This window comes from Rosa chinensis, chromosome 2 (genome assembly GCF_002994745.2).
Source record: "Rosa chinensis cultivar Old Blush chromosome 2, RchiOBHm-V2, whole genome shotgun sequence".
In the NCBI taxonomy this organism is placed as follows: Eukaryota; Viridiplantae; Streptophyta; class Magnoliopsida; order Rosales; family Rosaceae; genus Rosa; species Rosa chinensis.
The window spans coordinates 7,339,821-7,360,874 of record NC_037089.1 but is presented as its reverse complement, the minus strand read 5'-3'; the positions used below and the strand labels follow the sequence as shown (position 1 = coordinate 7,360,874).

At 35.0% G+C, this 21,054-nt stretch overlaps 3 protein-coding genes across 3 annotated transcripts; 1 reads left to right on the top strand and 2 right to left on the bottom strand.

Moving 5' to 3' along the window:
* Positions 1 to 683: 683 nt before the first annotated feature.
* Positions 684 to 20,130, bottom strand: LOC112187056 (stress-response A/B barrel domain-containing protein UP3-like). Its single transcript, XM_040514471.1, has 2 exons — positions 19,343 to 20,130; positions 684 to 703 (listed from the first exon to the last, which is right to left on the bottom strand). The coding sequence occupies exon 1, from the start codon at positions 20,093 to 20,095 to the stop codon at positions 19,427 to 19,429; it is 669 nt and encodes a 222-aa protein (XP_040370405.1). The 5' UTR covers positions 20,096 to 20,130; the 3' UTR covers positions 684 to 703; positions 19,343 to 19,426.
* LOC121051656 lies at positions 12,121 to 15,593 on the top strand. Its single transcript, XM_040514470.1, has 10 exons — positions 12,121 to 12,201; positions 12,466 to 12,514; positions 12,745 to 12,835; positions 13,010 to 13,071; positions 13,261 to 13,516; positions 13,639 to 13,898; positions 14,069 to 14,296; positions 14,387 to 14,485; positions 14,576 to 14,668; positions 15,131 to 15,593. Exons 5-10 carry the CDS (start codon positions 13,261 to 13,263, stop codon positions 15,509 to 15,511), a joined length of 1,317 nt encoding a protein of 438 aa, XP_040370404.1. The 5' UTR covers positions 12,121 to 12,201; positions 12,466 to 12,514; positions 12,745 to 12,835; positions 13,010 to 13,071; the 3' UTR covers positions 15,512 to 15,593.
* LOC112183574 (transcription factor MYB1) lies at positions 16,303 to 19,556 on the bottom strand. The gene is made up of 6 exons (XM_024321947.2): positions 19,417 to 19,556; positions 18,616 to 18,982; positions 18,102 to 18,238; positions 17,515 to 17,718; positions 17,297 to 17,426; positions 16,303 to 17,009 (listed from the first exon to the last, which is right to left on the bottom strand). The coding sequence occupies exons 4-6, from the start codon at positions 17,645 to 17,647 to the stop codon at positions 16,361 to 16,363; spliced, it is 912 nt and encodes a 303-aa protein (XP_024177715.2). The 5' UTR covers positions 17,648 to 17,718; positions 18,102 to 18,238; positions 18,616 to 18,982; positions 19,417 to 19,556; the 3' UTR covers positions 16,303 to 16,360.
* Positions 20,131 to 21,054: the final 924 nt, after the last annotated feature.

Sequence of the window (21,054 nt, the reverse complement as noted above, 5' to 3'; positions counted from 1 at the left end):
ACCATGCTATACACTTTGGTATAATTTTTTTTCGAATTCGGTTTAATTTTGAAGACTTGGATTTCTGGGTTTTTCGTGAAAGTCAGCCTCAGATCCATGAACCTTGTTTGGTGATGGTTCGGGGGAATGCCGGTGTGCCATGGAGACGGTGGGCTAGCTGGGCAGTACCGATTCGGCGGTAGGAGTGGCGCTTCTGTTGTGTTCTATGGCGTGCTTTTGCTTTTTGTTGGGATTGAATTGGTTATGGCGTCCAAGGCCATGAATTCGAAAGAGGAATCGTTTGTGATGTTGGTCTGCGTTTGAAGCACAACCAATTATCAATACCGGAATTAGAACACAGCAACACGCAGATGAGATTGGTTCAAGGAAGCAAAGAGAAGAAGAATACCAGAAGCAATTTACTCAAGCAATTTGATGAGTTACCCAAGCAATTCGTCCTCGTTCGTCATTTCTCAGTTTGAAACAAAAAGAGAGAGAGCAGAGAGAAGACGAGATGATGAGAGATGTTATTGACTAATGACTACCAGGGAACAGGCTAAGCCTTTCCCACCTACATGGTACTGCTCACGTGACTGGGCCCAAACAACCCGAGCACTCCAAACTCGGAGCATGGAAGACGTTCTCGCATATCATGTGTCATATTTCTTTCCAAATAGTCCCCGTCATGCTGCTCTTGCTGACTTGCAGCAACCAAATTTCAAACTCAATAGCATACATTCGAATAGATTCACCAAATTTTGGTATACCTTCCTTAAATCACCAAAATTTGGAAGAATGAAACTCACTTCAATTTATCGGTGTGACAAATATATATATATATATATATATATATATATATATCTTGTTTTCAAACTTCGTTGGTCTGGAGTTGTTGCTCGACATAATGGGTCGCTATATTTTCATATAAATGAATTATCAGTTCTCATGTTCAAACATATATTCTTCTCCAAGAAATTAAACTGTTTTGTATTTTTCTGTATTCTTTTTATTTTTAGGTTTCAAGACCGCCCACACACTCGAACGCTGGAAACGAAAATCTGTTCCCAATTTGGCAAATAGACGATGTCTCTGTCTTTCCATAAAAGGTTTGTCCTAGAGTAGGTTTGCTTTAATCTCTTGTACGTCTTAAACTTATAACTCATGTTTGTCTTCTTATTAAAAAGGTTTTGTTCCAGAGTAGATCTCGTCCTAATCTTATGAGTCATAATTGAGAGGACGGTTTCCTTCTTTTGGAAAGAAACCCATTCCTTTTCTATAGAGTTAAGGAGATTGACGGGCAATGGTCGAATGGACTGAGAGATCCAAACACACATTGATTGCTCTGCAATACATTGAATTCTCAACCCTCGCATACGCAAAGAAATGAGTAATTGAGCTAAATACGCGAATAATTAATTAGTCCACTTGCATGTATGCACTGGCGAAGCTATATATATATATATATATATATATGCACGTACAGTCTACTCTCTCGGCTATGAGAGAAAATAGTTAATCTCTACACCTAACATGTTCACATCAGGCCTTACGCACGCACCTAGGCTGCAGCGCTGCAGTTCTACGTGGTGGTTGTGCATTTTGAGAAGCTAGACTAGCTGCGTCCCCTTCTGCTATATATACTTGCGTACATGCTGCGAAGAGGAAGAGTACTTGACCTAAAGTGTACGTATTCGACCCTTCCAGTTTATGGACCCACTTGACCACTAAGCCTTTAAAATTAAAGGGGGAAATTCCCACTTACACATTTTTTAGGGGGGTAATTCCCAGTCACCCAAAACATTTTCAAAATACCGAAAAGGGGTACAAGACCAGCATAATAGCATTTCTCTTTTGCTGCACCACCGTTTGTCCTTATAATCACATGGTGTTTGTCCACTTTGTATCAGATTGCATGAGTTTTTGTATGATAGCTCCTTGTAAAAAGAGTTTGCAGAGAGTTTGTTTCCTTTTGCATGAACTTTTGTATATTAGTGCATGTTATTTTGGACTTGTAGTACATGTAGCTTTGGCCTTGTCAGGAGCTCTAGATTGGCAAGCTAGCTGAAGACTAGTATAAGATGTAGAATAGATAGCAGATGGAGTACGTTGGAGAAGAAAAAATCTCAGTACCCATTGCTTTCCTTTGTAAACACTTTCAGTATCAATAAAGCCCTTTGTTCATAATATCATCTGTTCATATACTTTCTACTTATTAACACCACAATCATCCATACATAACCCACAACAATAATCTGTAGCTGTAATATGGAGCAGTAGCTGTGGTGACACTTTATTCATGTTCGTGTGAAGCAAACTAGCATTCAACTAGTGTTTTCTGTTGCAACTCCATAGAAGACTGTACAGTTTGTACTAGCACGTTCAAGTAGGTTTATCTTACTTTTTATTTTCCGGTTTTCTTAGTAGACTTCTAGTCCAAAATAGGGAAACACTGAGATAATTATGCTATTATATTGCTAAACGGATGATCATATTATCTTTAAGGATTCCTGTTTTAATTAACATGCATGCCAAGATAACTAATAAAATTAGTCAGGGAACCTCTGAGTCTAAGAACCTCTGTTTCTGCTCTTGTTTGGCCCAATAGGTTGGCTTTGTATGCAGTTTTAAGCTCTTGTCCATGTTCAAGACTCAATCTTTAATAGATGTTTTGGCATATGTGTAGTTAGGACAGACCCCTTTAAATTTGGTATCAGAGCCTAGTTTAGCATTATAATAGTATAGTTATATTAGTAAAGTACCTTGAGGACAGAAGTCATAAACACACCTAGTAAGAAAACAAGAAAAATTTGAACCTGTAATTAAGAGTCAGTACAATCCGACCCTGTATTGGGGGGCAATAGACGACTATTGGAGGCCAATAGACGATTCAGTTATCTTGAAATCTAAACTGTTTGTTACATATATTTAAATCTGTTGTTGTTTTATGATAGATTATCTTAATTTAGAGATTACAGAGCATCAAAAACGTAAAATTACTCTAGATCAGAATACTTTAGTTTGTTATTTTCCACAGAAGAATAATAAGCATATTTTACATAGTGAAGAACATCCACTAATTAATAGTGTCATAGACCTTATAATTAGCCAAGCAGAAAGTATAAAATTAGAACATAGTCAGTATAATCAGAAATTACAGCAAGTATTAGATTATTTTCAGAAAAATTCCCTACAAATAATTAGACAAAATTTAAGTTTTATACAATCACAACTAGAAGATAATAATAGAAATATACAAAGGTTTCCTAGTAGAAAAGAAATAAAAGAGCTTGTAGACATCATTGACAGTAAGCCGAAGCAAGTAGAATTGCAGTCCTTAGAAATTGTAGAACAGCTGAAAATAGAAGTACAGAAAATTAAATTAGTACAAAAAGAATTAACAGAGCAAGTAGAAAAATTGCATAGTAAAATAGATAGATTATTAGTTTAATGAATGATTCTAGAAATAATAATAATTACATCAAAGCATTAAAAGAAGTTAGTGAGTTAGAAGAAGAACCAATAGGATTTTCAGACTTTACAACAAGTGTTCCTAGTAATAATATTCCCATAAGGCAAAATAATATTATTATCCAATTGATAATAAATTTAGCAGAAAAAATAGATCACATAGAGGAACAAATAGCAGAAATTAATCAACTTTTAAATAGCACATCAGCATCATTACTACCATCATTAGTTAATAAATTAGAAACTTTAACATTAGGCACAAGTAATATAAGAAAAAGAAAAATAAACCCTTTTGATAATAGCAAATGGAACTCTTTAGAAGAAAAGGAAAAGAAATAGTAAGAACCGAAGATATATATCCTAGTGAAGAGGAAGCACAGGACTTTCTTAGAAATGGATTTTTAAGATCACAAAGAAATAGACATAATTTATATCAATTAGGAAGATTTGAAAATAGAAATAGCATAGTAAGTAGCATAAGTCAATATGAAATAAGTTGCATAGATAAAGAAGTTATACTAAATTTACTTAGTAATTCGGCAATAGAACAACTTAGAAAATCAAACTATTCACAAATTCATATAGGAACTATATTAATCGGAATAGCAGGATTGACTAGAGCACAAGTAGGAACTAAAGCATTAGTATACATATATGATGATAGATGGGATAATCACCAACAAGCAGCCATAGCAACAGCTGAAGTAGACCTTAGCACAAATTTAGCAATTATAGGTTGCATTCCAAATTATGTAATGAATATTAAAGAATTTAGTAAATATATTAAGGTAAGCATTAGAACAAAAATTATAATATGAAAGGAGATTTTAAAAACTTAAGTGTTAGTTTAATGTATGTAGGAAAAGTGTCAGACAAATTTAACTATAAGTTTAATGTTGAATTCCAAAACTTAGTACAAACTTTTGGAAGTAAACATGTTAATATGATAGAAGCAAAACCAGTAGATAATAGTTTTTTAGAAGGAACTCAATGGTTATTACCTAATTTACATGGATCAAAAAATAAACAACCTGATAAAGCACAAATTTTTGAAAATCACTTAGGAGAAGCATCAGTAAGGTTTAGCAATTATAGACAAATAGAAAATGTAGACGACTTAGAAAGTGAAGCAGAAATTAATATGGCTTTTGATAATTTAGAAATCAATATGATTGAACATAATTTTGATAACATAGTAGATAAATTAATAGAAGACATAGATAATTTGAGTGAAGAACAATACTTAGAAAAATATAAAACTTATGAATTAGGATTACATAGACTAAATGATGAGGAACTGAAGCAATTAATATTAAAAATAGGATTAGAACATATTTTAGGAGAAAAAGAATATAACAATATGTTAATAGAAGTAGAATGTATGCCTGTAGAAGAAACTAGTTCAACAGGAACTTCAGGAATCCATACTGAACCAAGAGTAGGTAGAACCGATCAACAAAATATAAGACCAACTAGAGAACATTATGCAGAAAATAGTAGAACTTATGATTATGAAGAAACTAGACCTAGAAGAAATAGAATACCTTATTCAGGAATAGAACATGTAAACTTAGCAGGAAATATATTAAACATAGATCATGTAGACCCACAAGATTGGGAAAAAACAATAGAAAGATGGGAGAAAGGATGTGTACATGCGGCAATCATGTTAGATTTTAGTAATACAACTGATATGTTAGATTATTTTGAACATACTTTAGATGGAATGGTATTTGATTTCTTTCAAGCATGGAAAGTAAAAAATCCACAACAACATCAAGCAGCAAAAGAAACTTTTAATATAGATACTTTTGTTAAACTTATTAAGTATGAGTTTTTAGATCATAATAGGTTAGATGGTAGAAACGAACAAGAACAAATTAGAGCAATAAGAAATTTAGAGCAATTACAAATTTGTGATTTGCAATACATAGGAGAATATACTACAGATTTCTTTAAATATTTAGGAAGAACAGGTAGGATTAATGACATAAATTTATTAAATACATATATGACTAAAATTAAAGGACCAATAGGAGAAAAAATATGGAGAGAATGGCAAAAACACCCTAGAAAAGATGATGTAGCAATAGGACCCAGAACACAACATGTGTATGATATATTAAGAGAAGAATGTAGACAACTCAAAGCAAAGAGACAAATTAGAAAACAATTTTACATGAGCTGTAAGAATATAGATTTACCTAAGCAATATGGTTGTCATAGGAAAGATAAGTATAATAAGAAAATTAAACCATATAGAAAGAGCTATAGGAAGAAGTATAGATCATATAAGCAACATAAGACCTTTGACATACAACCTTCAAGAACCTTTAGGAAGAGAAAATACATTCCTAAGCACTTTAGGCAAAGAACCAATAAACCTTGGATTAGAAAATACAAAGCACCAAAAGATAAGAGTACTTGTAAATGTTATTTTTGTGGTGAAGTAGGACACATTAGACCTAAATGTCCTAAGTTAGGAAAACAACCTAGAGAAAAAGTACAATTAATTGAGCAATTTAAATTAGAAGAAGATGAAGACTTAGAGTCAATATATAGCTTAGACAACTTAAGTGATAGTGAAAGCATTTATAGCATAAATAGCATAGATATGTTATCCGAATCAGAATTAGAGTCAGATTACTCTAATAATTCAGATAGTGAACTAGATGCAAATATATGTATGTTTGAGGAAGAACAAGAAGAATTTCAATATGTTAATTTAGGTTGGCCTCAAGAATGTAGTAAATGTAAGAAAGTAGTAGCTGAAAAATATTATACAAGCAAGATAATATTTTGTAAACCTTGTTATACTAATGAAACATTAGAGCTAAATTCAATAGAGGACGAAGAAATTAATATGCAAAACATTGGAGAAAATCAGAAAACTAGTTCTTTAATAACTATTAATTGTGAGTTAGAACTATCTAAAGAACATAAGATTCAAATAGTAGGTATGATAGATACAGGTAGCACTAAGAGTGTCATAAAGGAAGAGTTAGTACCAACACAATTTAGGCAAAAACTAGTTAAACCAGTTAGAGTATCACAATTCGATACTAGAACTGTATACTTAACACATTGTATGACTAATATACCTATAAAGATAGAAAGACAATTATTTACCTTACCTTTAACATTTATATCACCTGTAGGATCTTATCAATTTATCTTAGGATTAAACTTTCTTAAAAGCTTACAAGGATTTTTGTATATACCTCCGGATATAACTTTCTTTAAGAAAGGTATAACTACAACTGATCAAAGTAATTTGATAGAAGCTTATAATAGCATTAGCATAGAAGAGTCAAGAGAAAATAGCTTTAGAGAAGAAGAAAATCTAGATAACAATGTCGATGAGCAGAATAGTATAGAATATGATGAATCAATCTTTGAACTTGAGTATCCAAACATAGGAGAAGTAGCTCTAGTAGAACTGAAACAAATAGGTAGACCTAAAACATTAGAAGAATTATTACAATTAGCAGAACATACTCGAATCATAGGAGAAGATCCCCAACTACATTGGAATAAAAATAAGATTTTAGCAAAATTAGATATAATTAACCCAGATTTAACTATTAAAACAGCAGATATGCCTTGTAATTTATTGGATAAACAAGAATTTGAGCAGCAAATAAAAGAGTTATTAAACCTTAAAGTAATTAGACCTTCTAAATCTAGACATAGGTCAGCAGCCTTTGTAGTTCGAAAGCATTCCGAACTAAAAAGAGGTAAAGCTAGAATAGTTTATAATTATAGGAGACTCAATGACAATACTTATGAAGATAGTTATAAATTACCTAATAAAGATGAGTTAATAAATAAGATTCAAGAGAGTAAATACTTTAGTAAATTTGATTGTAAATCAGGTTTTTGGCAAATTAGATTAGCTGAAGAATCAATAGAATGGACAGCCTTCACTTGTCCAGAAGGACACTTTGAATGGTTAGTCATGCCATTTGGATTGAAAAATGCACCTTCTATTTTTCAAAGAAAAATGGATCAACTTTTGAAGAAGTATGATAGTTTTTGTAGTGTATATGTAGATGATATACTTATACATAGCAAAAATAGAAATGAACATAGAAAACACTTAGAAATAATTTTGCAAGAGTTTATAGATAATGGTATCATTATTAGTAAAAATAAAATAGACTTAGAAAAACAAGATATAGAGTTTTTAGGAATATATATTAAGTCAGGAACTATTCAATTGCAGGAACATATAGCTAAGAAGGTTACAGAATTTCCAGATCGATTAGAGGATAAAAAGCAGTTACAAGCATTTTTAGGATTATTAAATTATGCTAGAAGTTTCATCCCAGATTTAGGAAGAAAAATAGCAGTTTTACATAGTAAGACTAGCAAAACAGGTCAGAAATACTTTAATACAGAAGATATTAAGTTAGTTCAACAAATTAAACAAGAAATTACACAACTTAAACCTTTAGCACTACCATTAGATAGTAGTTACAAAATAGTAGAAACAGATGCATCAGCATTAGGTTGGGTAGGAATTTTATATCAGAAAAAGTTTAAAGAATTACCAAAGTCTGATGAGCAAATTTGTAGATATGCATCAGGTAAATTTAGTGACATACAATCTCGATTACCAGCCACAGATTTAGAAATATTAGGCATAATTAATTCTTTAGAAGCATTTTCTTTATTCTTACATAATGAAATATTTACAATTAGAACTGATTGTCAAAATATTGTTTCTCATTATAATAAAATCACTACTAATAAACAAGCAGCTAGAAGATGGGTCAATTTTATAGATTGTATTACAGGAAATGGATTTAGGCCACAATTTGAGCATATAAAAGGAGCTGATAATACACTTGCAGATATCTTATCTCGGCTTCTTCTTTGACAGGTATGGACTTTTTCAGGCCTTCATCTTCTAGTACTCAAAGAGCAGAAAGTGGTGTGCCACCTCAAAGTGGTAATACACTAAGCATGACAGCAAGATCAGCAAATATTAGTTACAACTTTAATGGCTACACTGTGCAAGAAATTAGAAATCCACTCTTTAGATATAAAAGTACAGCATCATTATCCACTAGACAACAAGTTCTATTAGATAATTTTTGGAATATTAGAATAAATGCTATGGACATGAGAAGAGGTCAAGAAAAATTAATTAGAGCACTTGAGCAGGAATTTTCAGCCAATAATTGTGATCTTGCTAGATATCAAGAAGAGTATCCTAAGTCAAGAGCACAATATGCTAGACTTCAGACACAATATAATCACCTTAAATCACAGCATGATAATCTGAATGCATTGTATTATAATTTGCAAAATGAGCATGATACAGTAGTTGATCATTTTCGTACACTGAATATAAATTATCAGAAAACAGTTGAGTTTATTAAGCAAGAAGAAGAAAGTAGTTGGCCTGCATCTCTGTTAGAAAGAGAAACAAAAAAATCCCTACTTTTTACAAGCTCTAGCAAAAGAAAGGTTTTCGTATTTACCTCATGATTGTAAAGATAAAATCTACAAGTTACAGCATGATAAGCATCTTTCCCTTCAAGTAGCTATCCAGAATTGTCTCTTTAATCTTATATCTCATCCTCAACCTGGTATAGGAGTCATTTGTCATGATACATTTTCTCACCCTGAAGATAAAGCACGATTTTATATTCTATTAGCTACTATTAATATGAGAGACTTTGGTGAAATGTACATTGAGCATGATAATCGTAGAGTTAGAGTTACTCCAGGTTTTCTAATGGAACATGGAGTGTTAAAAAGTCTTTATGTCCAAAATGAACATCATATAGAGTCATTCTCCTATCACCCTAAGTATGCCATATCTCATTATCTTAAGCAATGGGGAAGTATAGGATTAGGTTATAGTACTATCCGATTAGAAATAATTAGCATTCCTTCATATCCCCGTAGAACCAGTCTATATCATGATAAAGCCAGACACCTAGTCATCATATCACTTCGTAATTATATAGAGCCACCTCCTTTACCAACAATTGATGTGGCACCAACAGTGGAGGATATTCACAAATTTCGTGCAGCCCAGCTTGTAGTAGATGATTTCTTTGATGATACAAATCTGCAATTAATCTACCAAGCCAATGCTTTAAATATCTACACCAGAGAACACCTGGATGGAGTACCACGACCAGGAGAGCTGTACACTGTTGATATGAGCACAACCACTAAAGAAGTGTATGATTTATTGTATAAAGAAGAGCAGGAGAGCCAACAAGTGAGAGAAAGTGATGCTGATTATTGGGATAATCTCGATGATGAAGAACTCCACAACATTGAAAACATGATGGAAGCTTGACGATCATCTCACTACATCAATAGAAGATAAGATTCAAGCATGAAGATATAGCTTTACACTTTTCAAGAAGTTCATTTCTCAAGCAAGAAGATCAAGATGAACAGCTCAACATAGTTTTCTCAGCAACTGGCAAGAAGAAACGAAGCAGCCATCCAAGAGGCAAGAGGCAAGAAAAAGCCAAAATAACATTCAGCTTGAGACAAGCAAGGAATTCCTCAAAAAGATAAGGACATCGATGTCTTTTCACAGCAAAGAATTGTGTAACCGGGCAACTTTCGCTCGTACTGGGGCAAATGGGAAATATCCCAAATTAAAGACATACGTAGGGGCCGATCCAGGATGTAATCTTGGAGTGGGCTAACATAATGTTTGCCATAAGATTTTTAGGGATTTCGAGCTAAATTATAAAAAAAGTATTAATAGAAATTGTTGTAACTAAAGAAAAGAAATGGAGTAGAAAATTAGAAAAGAGCAAAAAAAAAAAAAACTAGGCAAGAAGATTTTAGTAGGAAGAGAAGAAGGGAGAAAAAAATGGGGATGGGGAAGGAGAAAAACAAAAAAACAAAAGAAGAAAATGGGGGAAAAGAAAATGATAGAACAACCAAGAAAACATGCACTAAATGTTGTTGACAAGAAACAATGAGTCACTTTGCCAACTGAACCACACATAGTTATGTGAAATGCTGGCACTTATAATCGATCATATATTCAAGGAATTTTGAGTTGGGCTATAGCCCAATCAGCCACCTGCATAAATCCGCCCTGAACATACGTACTGCAGAAAAATGTAGGTCGATCATTCTATGCAGGCCAAGTTTGCATGGAAATGGAATGGTCCAGACTAGTTCCTTGAATGGAAAGGCAAACACGACGTACTGGTCCACATTACTAGATTCATGGTCCAGAAATACCTGCAGTATTAATGCTAGCCAGGTCTCATATACATTTAGATATATGTATGAGATGATTGGGAGAATGTGAGGTATATACGTACATTGGCAAACAGGGACTGTGTAAATATGTTATTTGAGAGTATCCAAACGTTGCTAATTAATTGGTTTTCGTTATGATGCTCATATAACCTTATCATGCATAATATCGGAATAGGTTCCACCCAAGTGTGAATATTTAATGACCACACATTTTCTATGTCACCTAATATAAATTATTCATGCATGCGACTTCAAATTTTCCACATATATGAGAGCGTGAGAAAATGTGGAGTTTTTCTCCCACATTAAAAATTAAGGACCTTGAAATGGACAAACACACACAGTGATACATGTAACTGAATCTTCCACACAATAATACAGAACTCATGAATATTACTGATCATGCATCTTCTGAATTCAGAAAATTAAGCTGAAAGGCATTGAGATCCACATGATCTACATTCACTACAAGAAATCTTAGCTTTTGCAACGGGTTTATATGCAAAGAACCAAAAATTCCTTGTATTTGGTGTGATTAAACAAAGAATGTTACCGTTCCTTGTGTTTGTTTGAGATAATATACAAAGAAGAGCAGAATTCCTTGCATTTGGGCTCCAGATATTTTAAAACCAATGAAGTCCTTGCAAATGTTTTCATAATCCTTGCATTGTTTTGAGCGGGAGATTTTGGCGCTCAACGAAAAAACTTAATACAAGGAGTTCACCATTTCCTTGTTTTTTAGAAACTAATATTGCAAGGATATAAGAAATTCCTTGTATGTAGCAAAAAACAAGGGAACCAAGTCCTTGCTTCCTTCGCAGATATTAAATAGAACTAGAAACAGATCGAAGCTTCCTCTCTATCATCCCAAAAACCAAGTCTGAAAGCTCTCAATAATCTCTCAGGATCCCACGACGAACTCTTCCGAGTACCGCCGACGCTTCTTGTTGCCATCAATTTTCCTATTCGTCTTGGGCTCTAGAAGAAGGCCTTCATCTCTCCTGTCCCTGCTATCAATAATAGTTGTTTTTAGGTTCTTCTTCTCTCTCTCTTTGAAGATTTAATCTTTAATAATTATGTTCTTGCGAATTGATGTATGGGATTTCTATTTCCGTGCTCTGGGTTCTCTTTTCTTTATACCAATTTGAAATTTTTATGATGTTTCTTTGTGTATCAGTGGTGATGAAAAGGTTTACAATTTGCTTAATATAAATGCTACAACAAAGACTATTGCCTAACTGTTTCAATTGCAAGTATACCATAATGATCCTTTGACAATGTAAAGAATGAAAATTGCTAAAAACCCTTGTAAAGTTCATACCTTTGCAAACTCGGAGCTCTATCACAAAGAATTCTGCGGAAACCAAGTCAGCAAATGAGGGAAAGTATGAAAAATTAAGGAAGCTTTGTTTGGTTGGAGAGGAAGATTAAAGTGAAGTGGGGGCTTTCAGTATTACGTTCATGAAAAATGGGGACCTTGAGAACTTGTATGTGGTAGAGGTTAGTTGTGTTGTTGTGGCATATATATTTCACATTGATTACTAAGTACTGATTGGGTTAATCATATATACTTGGGCAACTAGCAAGGTGAAAGATGTATGATAATCTAGAGTTTTGCTGTGTGTATGAGTACTGAAGGAAGGGAATATATAAAAGATTCTCATCTTATAATAGTGTTTGAGCCTCTTTTATGAGATTTTGTTCTTAAAGGTCTGTTTTGTGATTCTTATTTGTGGATGTTTTGTGCTTATAATTTTACCTTAGGAATACAGTTGATGCAAACAATAATCACCATCTCAACTATATCCCTAAGGTGAGTAGAAAAAGGTCTTTGCTTTGATCCAAATGTTTGGAGTTTGTTTTTCATTGCAGTCCACCATTGTTTTTGCAACCTTGTGTTTATAGTGTTAGACCTACCATAGATGGATCAATTATGTGCTATGTAGTACAGCTTAGTTATGGCAATATAATAAGTGCGATCTTAAATAAGTTCATTAAATTGGAGAATAATGTACATTTGCTCCTTGTTTCCTTGTCTGCTAGGTTGATATTTATCTTTTAATCTTTTATGATGTACTCGGACTTGGTCATATGAGATAAATTGTTGGCCTTTTGTTCTTTGCATATGATACAGGTAAAATATGTACATACATAAGATAAGAGTCATTTAGTTCAGCAAGGTTATGTTGTAAATTCCTCCAAAGATACACTGCAGACTGAAAATCATTGACATTGATTTTGTTTTTCTTTCTTCATTTATTCTCTGTTAATGGTTTAATACTTGGGTTTTTTTTCTCATATTTCTCAGGGGCTGAGTTAAAGATCATTTAGAGCCCTCATTATTGATCTTCATTTGCTTTGCTTTAAAAGGTATGATGTTTATTGTTTGACACTTGCTAGAAAGACCAAAGACATATACATGTCAATTTCTATAGAGTACTCTATGTTTGGTCAGTGTACCTCTTGTACTTTTTGCTTTTCCTATGGAAGATGTTTATTTGAAAATAAAAGCATATTAGTTTGTATTTGAACTAAAAGGAATATTTATTAATATTGCAGATGGCTCAAGGGAGAGGGAAGCGGATAAGGAAGGTTAAGAAGGTTCCTCCACCTCAACATCCAGCTACAACAACTGTGACAGATAATATGTTAGCTACACCTACTGTGAGTGAGAATGTGCCAGCAACAACTATTGTGCATGCTTATGTGCGAGCAAGAGCTAACATGCCACCAAGAGCTGATGTGCCACTGCAAGCTAACGTGCCACCACCAGCTAATATGGCCCCAACAATGCATCAACCGCCTACCCAACATGGTAAATTGTATTTGTCTTTTCTTTTCTTTTCTCCGTTTTACACGTAAAAATTTGATATTTCAAAGCCAATTCAATTAGAAATACAGGATAGGTAAATATATAGAATTGTTTTTTATTTGCAGGGATGACTTTTATGGGCATTGGTATGAAAAGAAAGCGTGGTAAATCAGGTGGTAAAGCTCTTCAGGACCTTATAAAGGCTAATGGTGGACCTCTGCGTGTTGACTTTCATCCAACCATCCATGTCCCGTCTGATGACATAATTTCTAAAATGTTTACTTCAGAGATAGGAATTACTGTCAGAGGTGGGGCACCAGTATGTCAATATGGTTGGTCTGATGTTGATGAAGATGATAAGAGGGACCTAAGAGAGGATTTGCGGTTGAGTTTATCCTGAATGAAGTTCATGAGAATTAAACTTAAAAGTTTTCTTGTGAGGTGGATTTGTTCCTTGTTAAAAATAAAAAATGGTTTACTAACAATTTTGATAAGTATACCTGTACATGAGGTAATTTTAAATTTCATATACCTGAACTATAGATTCTTGATCAGGTGTTCTTTGTGGTGGATCTAAGCGATCCAGTTGTTGTTGCTTATGTCGATTCTAAAATGTCCACTGCTTACTCCCAATTCAAGTCTCGACTGAAGAAGGAGTGGCAAGGATTTGGCTCACCTGAGCTGGGACGAGCAAATCTACCTAATGCAGATCTATGGAATGAGAGGCATGTCTCGCATTGGCACTGGCTTTGTGACAACATATACACCAACCAGTCTTGCATAGTATGCTTACATTATTTTCGTTGGTTTTATTATTCAATTATTCTAACTGAAACTTTTACATTGAATGATAATCGATTTTATATAATTAAGAAAATTGCGGAAAAGAATTCTGCTAATCGTTATATGCAGCAACATACCCACAGGGCCGGTGCACGACCATATGTGCAACATGCTTTGGCAGCCTCTAAGGTAAATATGAATTAGTTTCAAGTTCAAAAGCAAACTTTAGATGGCCAATTAACTGATTATTCTTGATATATGTATATTTGTTTAATGGAGGAAGGGAAGGAGTTGTCGCTCATAAATAACTGGGGAGGGAAACACAAGGATGATAATCATGAATGGATTAATGAGGTTGCCAAGAAAAAATATGTAAGTCACTTGACTAAATTTAGGTTATGTACACTGCATTATTTTTTGTTGGTGATGATTTCAGCCCTCCCTTCCTCTTGGCCCTTAAAATAAGCTCGTTATTCTCTTACCAGATTACTATAGTTTATCATGGATAGTTGAATGTTATCCATTTGGCCAATCTCTCTATCATGTCATGATCCTCTTGATCATTCATCTTTATCTTATTAGTTGCATAACAATAATCTGGGCATCTTTCTTTTTTCTTTCTTTTCATTTATTTATTTATTTTGTAAGTACATGTTTCAAAACCATATCATGTCAAACTTTCAGACAATTAAGTACTATGAGGTTATTGCAGTTAATGTAGAAACAGAACATAAGCCAATGAGTAGCAACCAATCTAACTCTAGTGGTAAACTTTTAAGTGTTGAATCATGTTATTTGATTTTATTTATTCATAATTTTAATTTTGTTTTTTAGGAGAAGATGGAGGTTGAGAGGATTGCTCTTATAGAGAAGTTGTACCGAGAGGCTCCCGAGGGTACTCCACATGATTCTATCAAACTGACTTTGGAAGCAGAGTTTCCAATAATGGCTAAGGAGCTTGGGAGGAAGGGTAGGATGATCCATGGCATTGGTAACGTCCCTCATATACATTCTAACATACACAGAGTATCTGCATGTGCTGGCACTAATTCTGAGGTACCTGAATTACGTGCTCTTATCAACCAACTTACCATCAACATGCTCAGTATGAAGGAACAAAATGGACACTTGAAGGCTCAAGTAGAAAGCTTATTAAGGCAATCTCCTGGACAGATGAGTGAGGATGACTTCCCCCACCCCAGCACCAACTTCTAAGACTTTGCTTTAGTAGTTTGGGTGAGCATTTGCTGGACTTTTGGTCTGATGTCCCTTTTTGTGTAGTTATGGCTTTTTACCTTGATTATGGTATTGTCCAGTAATACTCAAGTAAATCCAATGTGTCCCTTTTGAGAAATGCAAGCTGACACATAACTAAGATGAAGATCGGTGGTGGATTTACTTGAGTTTAGACCTTCTACCCTCACTCAAACATATAGGACATCTAACTTAGATTAGTGTAGCTAGCTAGTATAGGCTATGTAGCTTCTACCTTTTGATGTATAAATGAACAAATTAATTATATATGAAGCAATTGTTTATATCTAATCTTCTTATAAACTAGTTTATGTCGTAAGCTTAGCTTAAACTTTTAATGTAGAATATGAAGAATTTCTTTTATAATTAATTTATTTTTCTATTAGCTAAAAAATTAATTTATATTTTATTAGAGATAAAATAATTATTCAAGGAATGCTCGTTCTCAAATTCCTTGCAATAGCTTCCTCAAAAGCAAATGCAAAGACTAATATGCAAAGAAATTTCCTTGTATTTGTTATTTGCATAATTATATTATTATCAAAATGCAAGGAAATTCCTTGTATATTAGTCTTTGCATTTGGAAAAATAATGAAAATTCCTTGCAAATGGTTTAATGTAAGGACTGATATGCAAAGGAGTTATCCTTACATAATGATAAATGCAAGGACAAATTCCTTGCAAATGAGTGTAAAAAATGCAAGGAATTTTAAATTGTTGCATTTTCTCTTTTGCAAGGGCATCTTTGCAAGGACCTTAGCAACAAATTTATTCCTTGCATTTGGTGTTTTGCAAGGAATTTTTACTCTTTTACAAGGAAAAAATTCCTTGCAAAAGGCGATTTTTCTTGTAGTGATTACTCGGTTGAAATGGTCCGTGATGGTTAGCCTTCCAATATTCCGACCTTAATAAAGCATCCTCTATGAATATCCAATCTTGATCAAGCTCATCGGTTCCCTGTTCAACTGGGAAATAATCAAGAGGGCTGAATCCTCCTTCTCCATCCGCCGCCGCCACATCTGTGCGTTTCAACTCGTTGGATAAGTACATGTCAAAATCCATAACAAAAGTAGCAGACGAGTTCGACAGCTCTTGATGGTGAAGATCAGCCACTACTGAAGAAGAAGAGGATATTGCCTTTTCAATTTCATGATGATGGGAGTTGTCTATGGTACTGTTATCATCAAGAGCAATAGTAGATGGGATAATTAGGTCCTTCATGAGCTCAAATGCTTTTGTTCGAATGGCCTTGTTTTGATCTTCCGTGTAAATTATATCCTCAGCTTCTTTTAATTTCTTGCTAGGATATTCATCATGCTGATGATGATGATCATGATCATGAGCCTCAATGTCATTGTGTGGAGCTTGCTCTAATGACCTCTTGCTCAAATTAGTATTCCAGTGATTCTTTATTTCATTGTCTGTTCGTCCAGGCAATCTTCCGGCTATAAGGGTCCACCTAATTCAATCAATGTATACACCTATCATAAACGTCTTAACCAATACAGTACTGTAAAATATATTATATTCGTACTTATAATATATATTATATAGTATAGCTAGCTAGGTTTCCAGAGATTGAAGAATAAGAAGAAATAGAGAGAGATGCAGAAGTGAAAAAGAGGACTACGTACTGTACCTCGATATACAAAAATAGATATATATATATATATATATATATATATATATTCTGTATTATAAATATGTATGTACACCTAATACGACCAAGTCCTAACACATAAATACCTGTTTCCAAGAAGATTGTGTAGTCTAAAAATGAGTTCATCGTCATCGGCAGAAATGTTTCCTCTCTTGATATCCGGCCTAAGATAATTCAGCCATCGCAGTCTGCAGCTCTTTCCGCACCGGTTTAACCCTACATAACATACAGATCGAAACTGTTAAATGTTTATTAGGTTACTGAGCGATCGATCTCAACTATACGTATGCATTTATATTATCACCAGCTCTCTGAGGAATGTCTCTCCATTTGCCTGTTCCATGTGTTTCTATGTAGTGAACGAGGACTTCATCTTCCTCAACAGACCATGCTCCCTTTTTTACCCCTTGTTTGTTACAGCAGGGTTTTCTTCCCATCTCTATCTCTCTCTTTTTCTCTCTTATTTCTTGTTACGTAGTACGTCGAGTAGAAACTTCGATCAAACACACTGTAATTAAGATGAATGTTGAAGTAGTCTTTATCGACTACTCCTGCATAAAGTAGATGTGCAGGCTGCAGAGACATAAATATATCTATATCTTATATAATTAAGCCAATTCTTGAGGGAATGGTTAAATTTTTGAAGTACCATATATGCCCTTACATACTATAAATATTAATAAACAAATTATTTCTCTATGAGGATAAGATAGTCAATAAATTATATTATATTTGAAAAATTGCAATACCACCCATGAAAAAAGGAGAAGCTTCCCCAAAATTAGGAGAGAAATTGTAGTAACTTTTTTAATTAAAAAAAAACAAATAAAAGCCAATTGACATGTGCGGAGCACATGTTAAGGGGCTAGTATATATATAACGAATACATACCTTATTGTGCATCATCCTTATTGGCTCCCACTGTTGATCGAAATATCCGCTACAGGACCACTAAAATCTCTACAAAATACGTGCTTGACTGTTCTTCTTTTTTCTCTTTCTATTTTCGAAACATAAAGAGAAATGTCCTTTAACAAAACAAACGGAAAATTAATTCTTGAGGTAGGATTGAATTAGTAGAAGGAAATGTTCGACACACAAGTTGATATGTTTATGGTGAAGATTATAACAGCTTGTCCATGTCGTCATCTTTTATCATATATAAATTATTCTCTGTTCAAACTTATAATCTTCCCAACAGGAACACATTTATTCTTGGCTTTGACGAAAAAGATAGTCTTCACAGCCGTCCACACAGGCGGTGGAGACTTGTCGGAAGAAAAATCCCATATGCACCATGTGATTATATGGTTGGATGGTAATGCCAAGAGAACATAATTGAAGAAGGTCGGTACGTAATAAAATTTGGTAAAATATCTTTCCATAAAAAGTTTGCTTTCATTACTTGTTGTATCGTCTGAATCTTAGGGGACGGACTCTTCTGAAATGTTGACACTTTCTTCTTTCTGCTGAAGCTAAGGTCCCTCCCATCAAATTGATCCAGGAGATAGATGTATATGTGAACCACTTATATTGTGTGACTAAAATAAGTAACGTGCTCATTGTTGTCTCAAAACGCTAGCTTTCAGTTGTATATAACCGTTGAATATATAGTAACGTACACATTATTGTCCTGACAAGCTAGATAGCTAGCTTTTAGCCATATATGAATGTCTAATGTTCGACAGGTGGGTATGGTGACAAAGAGGATGACTAACTAGAAATTGTAATCAAGCCTTACGCAGTTGCATCACGACCCTTTTTTGTAATATCTGCAGACAAGAGAGGGATTGAGTTAGACCCAGAGATTAGTCGACCCCTCGTGTTAATGGAAGAAATAGAACCACTAATCGACCGCTAGCGTGAAAAAGTTAGTAAAGCTAGGGATTGTAGGGAACATTCAAAATTTCATATATACGTGTATAATAATTTTCATTCAATTTTGTCCATCCCTACAATTTTCATTCTCTGCAGGCAAACAATAGTTCCCCATATGTAGAAGTTTCTGATATAAATTATGATTCAGGAATGAATGCAAATGAAATAACCTCACAATGTGAACTATCACAAGTTGATAATCTGATATACACTGACAAAGCGCAGCACCCAAAACAAATTCCAGCAACCAAATTTCAAACTCAAACTCAGTACATTACATCCGATAATTAAAACCTTATTTCAAAACATAGTTAATAGTTTGAATTACCGGAATCCGATTATGGATCTTCAGACACTTGCAGGGACGGAACCACATAATCGAGAACAATCACGCTATCCAAATACTCCCTAACCTTGTCCTTCTCCACCTCCTCCACCTCCTCCATCTCACTCACTCCCTTAAAAACCGCCACCGACGCGATCGAATACCCTCTGGCCCTCCCCGGCGAGAAGTTCTCTCCGACGCTAATCTGCCCCGCCTCTCCCAAGCCCAACTTCCCCTTAATTCCTTTAATCACCTCCAAAACCTCACCTTTAGCCGCCTCCCCCAACTCCTCCTTCAACTTCAAAACCGTGACCCGGATCGCGGACCCGGGGGACAAGGCCACCGGGCCCGTCAGCCCATCCGCGACCCAGTCAACGGCCATGATGTCATCACAGATAGGGAGGCCTAAATCCTTGACGACGCTGATGTGGCCCGGGTGGACGGTATAGGCGGCGAGGTCGTCTTTTGTCTTGTAGCGGCTGTGGAGGAGGTGGGTGAAGGCGAAAGGGGAGGATCGGGTGCGGAGGAGGGGACCGGCGGTGAGGTGGAGAGTAAGATCAAGCGAGCTCAGGCCGTTGAGGCCCTTGACCCATGCGTTGACCTTGGAGGGGTCGGCGTTGTCTTTGACCTTGAAGAGGACGATGTGCTCGACGACGGTTTGGGCGGCCGGCGATGACGACATCCTGATGAAATAGTGCGATGGGGTTTGGGAGGTGAGAGAGAGTGTGCGAGAAATGAAATGGGGTTGGAATAGGTTTATGGTGATCTGCGTTTACTGATAGTGATGGCGGGAAGCTCCGGTACTAAATTGGGGCTCAACCCAGGCCCAGGCCCAACTTAGCATTTGTATTGCAGATGTCTGGATTGGGTTTCAGAACGCATATTGATATTGAATAGTGTTGGATGGTGCTGGTGGCGGCAAAAAGCTAACCCCTCATGCCAATTTGAACTTCATGAAAACCACATATACAAGAGGTCGGTGTATGTATAGGCTCATTCTAGAGAGGACAACGGAAAAGTAATTTTTGAAGACGTCCACCCGATACCGTGTAAATCCAGAGACAGGGTTGTCATTGTTTTAGGTTCGTCTCAAAAATCATTCACGAGAAAAGCCAAATTGAAACCATTTAACCATTTGGTTGGCATCATTATCATCTCAGGTTTATCCGATTACAGAGGTCACCAGTTGGAAACCACCTCCCAACTCTATGAATCAACTCTCCATACTTGGTCCCTTGCCTAGCGGGGGCTTCATTATGAAGGGCTTTCTGTTATGTTTACAGGGCGAAATGGGCCCTTACATTTGGGATCAAAACACAATCCTCTGGTCATACAGCAAGACTTGCGTTGCATAAGTCTGATATATGGGTAATGATCCGTGGCCTAATAATTTTATTCGGTTTGGGGTTACAGCATATGCAGCGGATGGATGAAGCGCACAGTGCAACAAACTAAAATTCACTAAATAGCTTTAGGCTTTATGGCTAGAACCCCAAAAGTAACGAACTGTCTATATTGATGAACAGTGTCACTTTCGAAGCCTACAGGTCAGTTTACCACTGCATATGCCCTGCTCTTGCATCATCTTGTATCTTTACCTGCTCTTACATCACAAACCAAGAAAGTAATTGAAGAAAGGTT

Coding starts and splice junctions, on each gene's coding strand:
- LOC121051656 (XM_040514470.1), top strand. CDS start 13,261: ATGGCTCAAGGGAGAGGGAAGCGGATAAGGAAGGTTAAGAAGGTTCCT. Junction 13,899..14,068: donor ACCTAAGAGAGGATTTGCGG/TTGAGTTTATCC, acceptor ATTCTTGATCAG/GTGTTCTTTGTGGTGGATCT. Junction 14,486..14,575: donor ATGCTTTGGCAGCCTCTAAG/GTAAATATGAAT, acceptor TGTTTAATGGAG/GAAGGGAAGGAGTTGTCGCT.
- LOC112183574 (XM_024321947.2), bottom strand. CDS start 17,647: ATGGGAAGAAAACCCTGCTGTAACAAACAAGGGGTAAAAAAGGGAGCA. Junction 17,427..17,514: donor AGACATTCCTCAGAGAGCTG/GTGATAATATAA, acceptor TATGTTATGTAG/GGTTAAACCGGTGCGGAAAG. Junction 17,010..17,296: donor CACAATCTTCTTGGAAACAG/GTATTTATGTGT, acceptor TGATTGAATTAG/GTGGACCCTTATAGCCGGAA.
- LOC112187056 (XM_040514471.1), bottom strand. CDS start 20,095: ATGTCGTCATCGCCGGCCGCCCAAACCGTCGTCGAGCACATCGTCCTC.